Here is a 10,355-nt window from a genome sequence, read left to right as displayed (position 1 = left end):
TGCATTTCCAGCATGATCATTAGATGGGCAGTTATGTAGCTACTTAGCCAAACCATGGGGTGCAGCTAGCTATAAAAAATAATAATAATAATGAGTCTTTAGGCTAAGCAGCTGTCCTCCTTATTAAATTTCACATAGTTTTTATGTGATCCAGCTTTTTTTTTTTCCCTTTTACTCTCAAAAGATTTTTTAAATTTTTTCTTAATTGTTAGGCACTTCCCCGGTGGTCCAGTGGTTAAGATTACAAGCTCCCAATGCAGGGGGCTGGGGTTCAATCCCTGGTCATGTCACCAGATCCTTCATACCTTAGTGGAGTGGGTTGCCATGCCGTCCTGCAGGGAATCTTCCCCACCCAGGGATCAACCCGTGTCTCTAGGGTCTCCTGCATTGGCAGCTGGGTTCTTTACCACTAGCGCCACCTGGGAAGCCCCAACTAACAGCTGCTGCTGCTAAGTCGCTTCAGTCATGTCCGACTCTGTGCAACCCCACAGACGGCAGCCCGCCAGGCTCCCCATCCCTGGGATTCTCCAGGCAGGAACACCAGAGTGGGTTGCCATTTCCTTCTCCAATGCATGAAAGTGAAAAGTGAAAGTGAAGTCACTCAGTCGTGTCCAACTCTTAGCGACCCCATGGACTGCAGCCCACCAGGCTCCTCCATCCATGGGATTTTCCAGGCAAGAGTACTGGAGTGGGGTGCCATCGCCTTCTCTGCCAACTAACAGCAGGCACAGCCAAATAAATTTTTAAAATAATTTAAAAATTTTGTTTTAACTGTGGTCAAACACACATGGACAGAGGAGCCAGGTGGGCTGCAGTCCATGGGGTTGCAAAGAGTCGGATACGACTGAGCGACTAACACTTACTTATACATAACATAAAATTGACCATTTTAAATATTTTTAAGTGCACAGCTCAGTGGCATTAAGCGCATTCACATTGTCCTGCAACCATCCCCACCATCATCTCCAGAACTTTCTCTTCTTCCCAAACTGAAACTCTGTCCCCATGAAACACTGACTCCTGTCCCCTCCCCCTGGCACCTGACCCTCACTATCTCCTGTCTCTAAGGATCTGACTCCTCTAGGGGGTCTCACATGGGTGGGATCAGATGGTATTTGACCTTGTGTGTCTGGCTTATTTCACTGAGCATCACGTCCTCACAGTTCATCCATGTTGTAGAGGGTGTCAGAAGCTCCTACAATACTCTATTAGTGTGTATGAGCCGCACTTTGTTTATCCATCATCTGTCCATAGACATTTGGTTTGCTTCCACCTTTTGGCTATTGTGAATGGTGCTGCTGTGAACTCAGGAGTGCAAGTATCTCTTTGAGACCTTGCTTTAGTTCTCTGGTGTCAATTCTTACAAAAGAAATAATCCCTTTATAGGGGCCTTACCCTCAGGACCTCATCAAATCTCTTTCCAATGCCCCACCTCCAAATACTATCCCACTAGGGGATGGTGCATCAACATGAATGGGGTTGGGGATTCACACATTCAGTGCATGGGCTTCTCATCACAGTGGCGCCTTTTGTTACAGAACATGGGTTCTAGGGCACATGGACTTCAGTGGTTGCCACGTGCGGGTTTAGTTGTTCTGCCCGTGCGTCCCACGGCTACTAAACCTGTGCTCTAAAGCCCAGGAGCTGCAACTACTGAGCCCACGAGCTAGACCTACTGAAGCCTGTGTGCTCTAGAGCCCAAGTTTCACAACAAGAGAGGCCGCTACAATGAGAAGCCCTTGTACCGCAATTAAAGAGTAGCCCCTGCTCTCCTAAACTAGAGAAAAGCCCAAGGGGCAACGAAGACCCAGCATAGCCAAAAATTAATAGATAAACAAATTAATTTTTTAAAAGACCTCATCTCCAAATAAGGACACTGCCCAAGGCCCTGAGGGTTAGGACTTCCCCATATGATTTGGGGAGGAATTCAACCCAGCTCATAACAAACACCAAGAGCACATGTATCAGACTCACCCCCAGACTCAGAGCTGCAAGGGACCCTGGGGAGAGGAGTTACTATGCCTGCAGCCCACCTCAAGCTTGGGCAGACCAGGAAGGAGGAGGGCTGGAAGACGGATCCACACTCACAAATTGGCTGGCCTGCCCAGCGGGCACCTGGCCCTAGATTCACAGCCACAGATGCTGGTGGATGGCAGTGTGCCATGGGGTGTGTCGGAGGGCTCCCACAGTCCTCCCCAACCCCCAGGGCCAGCGAGCACACCTTTGTCCTCCTCCCCAGAATTACATGAGCTGCCATGACCCCAACTACCATGAACCCTTGAGATGGCCTGACGTCCCATATCAGATCTTGGGAGGCCAAACAGAGAACAAGGTTGTTTTCGACCAAAGAAATGGCATCTACATCTTCTTCATTTCTATCGTGGATCCATCCTACAGGTGAGTGGATGAGGGGAGTCGCTGTGCACCGGGGGCCTCTGGGGAGACAGCTGGCGCTTCCAGGGCAGGTCCCACACGTGTGTGGGGCCCACTTTCTGCCACCCTTAGGCAGGTCCTGGATAAACCTGAATCCCCCAACAGCTCAGACCATCCCCGGGAAGAGTGATACTTTAAGTCGTGGATGGCATTTGTTCACTGGCTAAGTAAATCTTTATTCAGAGACCACGGCAGGCCCTAAGGGGAATAACAATGCCCAGCAGCACCCCTGTCCCTACCCTGTGGAATCAGAGTCACCCCCATGGCTATGTCTCACTGGTGGGCACAGACAGGCTCCCAAGCACTAACCCTCAGATATTCAGGGAGTCTGCAAGCCGGCGGACTTCCCACTGGTAACTTGAAATCAGCACTGGCCAGAGTATTAATGCCACGGAAACTGACACAGGTTATGGGCCTGGCCTCCCAGGCACCCCACCTCTACCCTAAGAGCTGAGTATTATTAATATTCACCACTGTGCTGGATCAAATCGTGAGCATCTCCCACTGGGAGGGGGAACGTGGGTGGCATTCTTTCCCCCATCACATTTCCCCTCCAGATGGACACAAAAGCCACCCTCAAAAGCTTGGGGGGACCCTGCCTTCCCTAGGGGCCCCAGACCAGACCACCTCTGGGACGTCAGGGGTGGAAGGCTGGGGAAACCCTGGGGGCACCCAGTGGGGGGAAGGGGCCTGCCTGGGAGCCTCAGCCCCTCCCCTCCCCCCACCTGCCTCCTGCAGTTTCCCTGGCTACTCGCCCCCTGGGTCCCCTTTCCTGGGTGCCCTTCCCTCCATCCTGCTACCCCCACTTCAGGGATGCTGTGGCCCCCGTCACACCCCCTCTGTGTGATGAACAGTTTCTTGGTCTCTTCTGCCCCACCCCCAAGATAGCCTGGGCATGGAGGGGAGACCCCTTGTCCCAAGAGCAGGGGACCACAGGGGCCCTGGGGAAAAATGACCTCTGCAAAATACAAAGAGGATGACAGATCAGAGGAGAGAGAAGTGGGTATGAATGGAACTCAGTGTCCCGAGTAACCATTCCAGGCCCAGCTGTCATTCCTGTGGGTTTTAAAATCTTTGCTGGGGAATTCCCTGGCAGTCCAGTGGTTAGGGTTCCTTGCTTTCACGGCGGAGGGCCCGGGTTCAATCCCTGGTTGGAGAATTAAGATCCCACGAGCTGAGCAGAGCTGCCAAAACAAAAAAGCTTGCTGGGGTGAAGGGCGGGGCCCCTGAAGGCGGTGCCCCACAGACTCCACCCACCCACCCCTCGCAGCTACTGTCGCCTGGAGACCACCTTCAGCGTCTACGTCTACGGGGCCTTCCCACTGTCCATCTTCCCGCCGGAGATCACCATTGTCCTGCTCACGGCGGCCACCTTGCTGTCCGTTTGGCTGGCTTACATGATCCCCCAGCTGCTGCACACCGAGCAGGGCCTCGAGGGGAACGGCTTCTGGGTCAGACTGTACCAAAGATGCAGGAAGTCTTGTGCATGTCTCTGGGGCAGGTGCTGAGCACCTGTGGAGGGTGGGAATGCCAGGGAGAGGGCAGAGTTGTTGTAAAGGGTTTATGAAAATAGCTAGTGGCAGCATGTATCACTCGCGTTTTGTGGTTTTTCTATACCCATCAGCCTCCCTGGACATCCTGGCATCAGAGTCCCTCTTAACTATAGCACCTACATGTGTAAGGATATAAGGATAAGGGGGACAGCCCAAGTCCTAGTGAACAGGAGCTTGGTGGGGACTTCCTGCTGGTCCAGTGGTTGGGACTTCACGCTGCAGGGGTTTGATCCCTGGTTTGGGAACTAAGATCCCACAAGCCATTCAGCATGGCCAAAAAAAAAAAAAAAACTAGTGAACAGGAGCTTGGAGAAATGAGCTCACCCAGGCATGTGGTGCGCTCATCTGCAAGCCCCTGAGATATATCAGACACATGATAAGTTCTGTTAGAGAAGGATGAGACCCAAGAGTCCATCTCTGTTGATAAACCCTGACGTATATACAAATGAACACACGTAGACTTGTGGGATGTCCATGAATAAGATTTGGAAGCATAGTACATACTTTATATGTACATGGGTTAGGCATACATACAGGTACAGATGGTGTGCATATATATATGCAGAGAGATGTACACACATGTATATAGCATGGGTAAGGCATACACATCAGAGAAGGCAATGGCACCCCACTCCAGTACTCTTGCCTGGAAAATCCCATGGATGGAGGAGCCTCGTAGGCTGCAGTCCATGGGGTCGCAAAGAGTCAGACACGACTGAGCGACTTCACTTTCAGTTTTCACTTCTATGCATTGGAGAAGGAAATGGCAACCCACTCCAGTGTTTTTGCCTGGAGAATCCCAGGGACAGGGGAGCCTGGTTGGCTGCCGTCTATGGGGTTGCAGAGAGTTGGACACAACTGAACGACTTAGCAGTAGCAGCAGCAGCAAGGCATTCACATACATGTGTGTAGATAATGTGCATGTGTGTGCATGCATATTGTATATGTGTGGATATTGTGTGGATATTGCACACGTGTGTGATATATATCTGCAATATACATACATGTGTGTACATGTATGATACACATTCATGTAAACACATGCATATATATGTGGGTGATGTGTCACACAAGTGTATGTATAATACAATTACACATGTGTACATGTATGGATAAATACATGTGAACATAGATGTAAATAACACACCTATCTACAAGTACACACATACAAGCATATAAATGTGCACACGTGGATACATATATGGGCATGTATACATGTATATATGCACTGTACACATAGATGTATATGTATGTTGGATCAGTCTGTCCCTCCGTTCAGCGGGCTTCCCTCTCCCACACATCCTTCAAATTCCAGGTGGTGCAGGACACCGTCTCATTCTACTGAAAATTTTCTCTGTAACTTTTTTGATCACTCTTAGGTTAAAAGAACACATCCCATGGTCATTTACTTGCTTTCTGTTTGTTTTGGGCCATGGCTGGAGGCCTGTGGGATCTTATTAACAGTTCCCTGTGGTGTGTGCTGTGCTTAGTTGATCAGTCATGTGTGACTCTCTGCCACCTCATAGACTATAGCCCGCCAGGCTCCTCTGTCCTGGATTCTCCAGGCAAGAATACTGGAGTGGGTTGCCATGCCCTCCTCCAGGGGATCTTCTCAACCCAGGGGTCGACCCCAGGTCCCCCACATTGCAGGCAGATTCTTTACTGTCTGAACCACCAGGGAAGCCCATGAATACTGGAGTGGGTAGCCTATTCTTTCTCCAGGTCATTTTCCTGACCCAGGAATCAAACCGGGATCTCCTGCATTGCAGGTGGATTCTTTACCAGCTGCCCAACCAGGGAAGCCCTAATAGTCACCTGACCAGGGATCAAACCCATGCCCCCTGCAGTGGAAGCTTGGAGTCTTTTTTTTTTTTTTTTTTCTGAGCTCAGATCAAGTGTAGAAACCTTCATAGTTATATAAAGTTCTGCAGTAAAATCTTCATCATTGGTCAGAACTGATCAGCCTTTCATACAAGCACACCCACAACCAACTCTCACTTACCCACCAATAAGCCCCTTAATTATCCAGTCACCTATACACACACACACACACGCGCACACACACACACACACACACACACACACACCCCTTCATACCCCTTATTTTAAATTATTCTTTTGCTTCTCAGAACTACAGAGATCATGCATCAGATACACTGGGTGGTCTTCTGATGCTCAGATTTGGTTACTTTCATCACTGATCCACTTCAGTAAGAGCAGATCTCAGAGAAGAAGCTTGGAGTCTTAACCACTCCCAGGGAAGCACCCCCTCCATGCCATGGTCATTTAAATTGCCTAATACGGGGACTTCCCTTGCAGTCCAGTGGTTAGGACTCGGTATTTTCACTGACATGGGCCCAGGTTCAAGCTAGTCATTTTGTCCCACCATCAGGGGCTGAGTTGCTCTGCCCCATCCACCCTCCAGGCCTGATGGGGGGCGGTCATGAGATGGGATGCCATGCTTCACGATCCTCAGTCCACATTAATCTTACAGAAAACCAAGCTCCTCCCCTTGCATCCACCTTGTTTGCCAGGGGCTCCCCGTCACTGGGGGCACTTCATGTGCGTCTCAAAAACACCCGTTAACACGGCTGCAGGGAGGAGGGCTCCAAGGGAGGTGAGGGAAGTGAGCTCCTGGCTTCTCTCGGCCCATGTCCCATTCAGAGGAGAGTCAGTAAGTGCAGGTGCAGACTTAGGGCTGCCCCCGCCTCCCTGAGCCTTGAAACAGGCTTCAGGGAGACGAGCCCTGTGGGCTTGAGATGTGGTGCCAGCACATGGCATCCCCCACCCCGACATCTCCTGGATCCCAGTCAAGCCCCCCAGCTTCCCAGCAGAGTCCAAGAGTGAAAGCCCCTGAGACGCAGCCCTGAACCTGGACCCTTACTCCTGCAGGGGAGGGAAGCAGGCAGGGCTGGCCCACTCCAGAGGTGTGCTCCATCTCTCCTTGTTTGTTTTCTTGCTAAGTCGTGTCTGACTCTTTTGGAACCCCGTGGACTGTAGCCCGCCACCCTCCTCTGTCCATGGGATTCGCAAGACAAGAATACAGGAGTGGGTTGCCATTTCCGTCTCTAGGGGATCTTGCCGACCCAGGGTCAAATGCTTGTTTTCTGCATTGACAGGTAGATTCTTTACCACTGAGCCACTAGGGAAGCCCCCAACTCTCCTCACCTCCTTGCACGTCACCCCCTTCAGGGTCACCTTGAGTATTTCAGGGGAGGGTATGGACAGCAGCTGCTCCAGACTCTCCAGTGGGAAGGGCTGAAGAGAGCCTGGCCTGGGACCCACAGGGCTGGGAGCCATGTAGATGCAGCGGGAGGAGCCCAGGCAGGAGGGAACAGGTGTGAGAACTGAAATCCCAGGCTCCCTGTGCCTGCCATGCGCAGCTGGGTCCAATGAGGGGACGCAGCCCCCTGCCCATCTTGGAACAGGCACGCCCACCCAGGCCTCGGGCCTCACCTGGGCTGCAGGTGCACTCTGCACGCCCCATCACATGCGGGCCTGTTCTCAGCCACCCGTGTACCAGGCAGGCACCATCTCCTGCATCCCTGCCCAGCCCCCACCCTCAGGCCTCAGGTGCCGCTCCTCCAACCAGCACCTACCTCCACACCCCAGCTGTCTGCATGAACATGGGTGGGGGCCTGCCCCTTCACCATTGGCGACACCTGCCCTGCCAGGTAGGTAGAGGCTGAGCCCAGCCCGCAGGCCTCTCTAAGGCCTTCCCCCCTCCTACCCATAGTGTGCTTCAGAGGGATGGTCGGGGATATGCAGGCCACTCCCTAACTCCCGCATTTGCTGTGTCTCCAGGCCAGTCCCTGCTCATCTCTGGGCAGCCCTGACTTTCCCAAACACAGAAGTGAAATTCTTGCAGTTCCCACCTCTCCAAAGTGCCGGCTGACGTGGATTCTCTATGGCTAGATTTAGAATCCCAAATCTGAATCTAGGGCTCCCCTACTCTGCTCTGTAAGTCCAGCACCCTCGGGGTTTTGCAGGGCCTCACCCCATGGCCTGGGGCCCACTGTACAACAGGGAGGATGTGGGGATGGCCCTGATGCCACTGGGCGGACACAGCACTGAGAGGTCAAATCCGCTTTAATGGGGGGTGGCTCCCAGGTCCTGCCGGGGCCCTGAGGAGGCAGCAGTCGTGGGACCCGTGGCCTGCTTGCCCTTGCTGCCCTGCCGCCCCTTCTTGGTGGTGGAACTGCCCGCCTTCCTCTTGCCAGGGGGCTCGGCCCTGGGGACAGAGGCTGTGGTGTTGGCGGCAGGGGGCCCCGGACGGGGCAGCGGCTCCTCGTCCAGTGCCTTAAAGTTGAAGAAGTAGTCCACGTTGGAGACAGTGTCCAGGATCTCGGGCACGCTGTAGTCGAAGGACAGCAGCTCGTCTGGCAGGTGCAGCGAGCGGATGTCACCAGAGGAGTCGTCACCGCCGCCCCCGCTGTCGGGCAGGGCTGGCCCAGGCCCCAGGGGCTTGCGTGGGGCCCCTTCGGGCTCGGCACTGCCCGGCAGGCAGTCGAAGAGCTTCATTGCATCCTCCAGCAGCACCTTCTCGGGCAGCACGAAGGCCCGGGCCACCTCCGGGGTCCTGGCCTCGCCCGCCCCCAGTGGGGCCACCTCGGCATCGGCTGCCTTGGGTTCAGTGGGGACCGGTGGGTACAGCGGGCTGGGGGGCGGCTCCTTGACTGGGAAGGTCAAGGGCTCCCCGGGCCCGTGCAGTTGGCTCAGGCGGCCCTTGAGGTGGCTATAGGTGCCTGGGGGCAGTGCGGTCTCGGCGGGCAGCGTGATGAGCAGCGGGGGCAGCTTGCTCTCCTTGGGGGGTGGTGGTGGTGGCAGGCCCTCCTTGATCAAGGGCCGGGGCAGCTCCACGAAGGTGGGTGGCCCCCCGTCCCCCATGAAGCCCATGGTCTCGGGCCCCGGCCCCTCAGGCGGGAAGTACGGCAGGAGGTACTGGGGGCCCCCAGGGGGCGGTGGCTGGTAGTGGGGGTATGGTGCGGGCGGTGGGGGTGGCACCGGGGCCTTGAGGTAGTGCTGGGGCTCCAGGAGGTAAGTGCCTGGCGAGGTGGGGGCCCCAGCTGGCCCCCCATCGCCCACGGCCACCAGCTTGTACAGGGATGACTGGCCGAAGTCGGTGGCAGCCCACTCGATTCGGTAGATGCGGGGGTCAAAGAAGCACCCGCAGGGCGCCATCTGGAAACCTGTGGCCAGGAGGGTGGCCCTCAGAGGGATGGTCCTGGGACCTGCCTGGGGGGCACATCAGGGGGACACAGGACACGGACCAACCCTGGGGTCCATTTGGGGGATGAGGACATAGGCTTTGCCTCTGGGGGTTTATCTACCAGTCTGGGGACCCAGGATGTGCTTTGGGGGCTCATCAGGGGGGATGGGGGACTGGAGACACAGACCTGGCTTTGGGGACTGACTGAGGGACAAGAGTCATAGGCCTGCCTTACTGTCAAGGCTCCCTCGAGGGGATGAGGGACACTGGCCTTGCTTTGGAGTGGGAAGCCATCTAGGGTTAGGGGTGGGGACGGGATGGCCCCGCCTACTCCCCAGTCCTCAAGGGTTGGCGGGAGGCCAGTACCTGCTGGAGGGGTTGGGAACACCTCCTTCTCCGGGGTTGGGGGGTGGTACAGGTTGGAGGAACCTGTGGACAAAAGCAGGCAGGCAGGTGGGGTCCTGAGGTTGGCGGACAGAGCCCCAGTCCCTGCCCCCATGGCCACGCCCCCCGCCACCGACTCATACCCACAGCGGACAGAGGCTCTGTGCAGGCGGGAGTGGGCTGGCTGTCCAGCCCATCAGTGGCATCCAGGCCCTGGGGACTGAAGCCTTCTTGGGGAGCTGTGGGTGCGTAGAAGGGTTTGGGGTGCTGCATAGGGAGGCGGGGGCCTGACCCAGGCGGGCCAGGAGGGCAGCAGGTGGGGAGCACAGGTGGCCCACCCAGAGAACAGGCTCAGAGTCCTGTGGAGTTCTGTTTGTCCGGTTACTCCGGGCAGCGGGTTCCAGGCTGTGGCCCGCCCACCAGTCGAGGTTCCGGGTAATGGCGGAGTGGGGAGTGGGCAGGGGTGGACCAGGAAACCAAGGGAGCCAGAGACGGGCATCACAGAGGGTATGGTGGACCTTGGGTGAGGTCTGCTGCCTTCCACCTCTGCCAGCATGGCTTGCCCGTCAGCTCTGAGGCCCCTTCCTCCAAGGCAGCCCACCCTGATCCACACTCAGGTAGGATGAGGCCCCATCTCATGGGCTCTGATGGCTTCTTTGTTGTCAAGGCCTTTTGGGAACCAGCAGTGGCCAGCACAGGGCTGGTGAATGAGTGAAGGGGTGAGGCGGGGCTGGGGGTGGGGATGGCAGAGGGCCAAGGGCAGCATTAGGGTCACA

At 55.4% G+C, this 10,355-nt stretch overlaps 2 protein-coding genes, 1 long non-coding RNA gene and 2 other non-coding genes across 19 annotated transcripts in view; 1 reads left to right on the top strand and 4 right to left on the bottom strand.

Annotated features, from left to right (window-relative positions):
- The window catches only part of CATSPERD (catsper channel auxiliary subunit delta), a 37,705-nt gene extending 33,683 nt beyond the window's left edge, over positions 1–4,022 (top strand). For all 15 annotated transcript variants that reach the window (XR_015166792.1, XM_086409909.1, XM_086409904.1 and 12 more), the window contains 2 exons: positions 2,240–2,397; positions 3,704–4,022. Coding sequence is in view for 14 of the 15 variants with exons in the window: in XM_086409909.1 (XP_086266035.1) it covers positions 2,240–2,397; positions 3,704–3,941 (396 nt within the window). In the remaining variant the exon portion in view is untranslated. The remainder of the gene's footprint in view (positions 1–2,239; positions 2,398–3,703) is intronic.
- On the bottom strand, positions 3,508–3,863 carry LOC147368750 (uncharacterized). The gene is made up of 2 exons (XR_015166805.1): positions 3,725–3,863; positions 3,508–3,617 (listed from the first exon to the last, which is right to left on the bottom strand). It is a non-coding gene; the product is annotated as an uncharacterized LOC147368750 (long non-coding RNA).
- Positions 4,023–5,867: 1,845 nt separating the features above from the next.
- LOC147368748 (small nucleolar RNA U2-30) lies at positions 5,868–5,937 on the bottom strand. Its single transcript, XR_015168699.1, has one exon. It is a non-coding gene; the product is annotated as a small nucleolar RNA U2-30 (small nucleolar RNA).
- A 172-nt stretch (positions 5,938–6,109) lies between these two features.
- LOC147368747 (small nucleolar RNA U2-19) lies at positions 6,110–6,189 on the bottom strand. The gene has a single exon (XR_015168697.1). It is a non-coding gene; the product is annotated as a small nucleolar RNA U2-19 (small nucleolar RNA).
- A 1,868-nt stretch (positions 6,190–8,057) lies between these two features.
- PRR22 (proline rich 22) lies at positions 8,058–9,937 on the bottom strand. Its single transcript, XM_086409942.1, has 3 exons — positions 9,723–9,937; positions 9,562–9,624; positions 8,058–9,175 (listed from the first exon to the last, which is right to left on the bottom strand). Exons 1-3 carry the CDS (start codon positions 9,850–9,852, stop codon positions 8,076–8,078), a joined length of 1,293 nt encoding a protein of 430 aa, XP_086266068.1. The 5' UTR covers positions 9,853–9,937; the 3' UTR covers positions 8,058–8,075.
- Positions 9,938–10,355: the final 418 nt, after the last annotated feature.

This window comes from Bos grunniens, chromosome 7 (assembly GCF_055505025.1).
Source record: "Bos grunniens cultivar Pamir isolate PY7600 chromosome 7, Bosgru_T2T1.0, whole genome shotgun sequence".
NCBI classification, from domain to species: Eukaryota; Metazoa; Chordata; class Mammalia; order Artiodactyla; family Bovidae; genus Bos; species Bos grunniens.
Note: the sequence above shows the minus strand (reverse complement) of the source record. Positions and strands in the feature narration are given on the sequence as shown.

Bases quoted from the DNA above. Each gene is read 5' to 3' on its own strand.
- PRR22 (XM_086409942.1), bottom strand. From the start codon at position 9,852: ATGCAGCACCCCAAACCCTTCTACGCACCCACAGCTCCCCAAGAAGGC. The intron at 9,625-9,722 runs GTATGAGTCGGT...TTTTGTCCACAG, and splicing joins AGAGCCTCTGTCCGCTGTGG to GTTCCTCCAACCTGTACCAC. The intron at 9,176-9,561 runs GTACTGGCCTCC...TCCTGGCCACAG, and splicing joins GTTCCCAACCCCTCCAGCAG to GTTTCCAGATGGCGCCCTGC.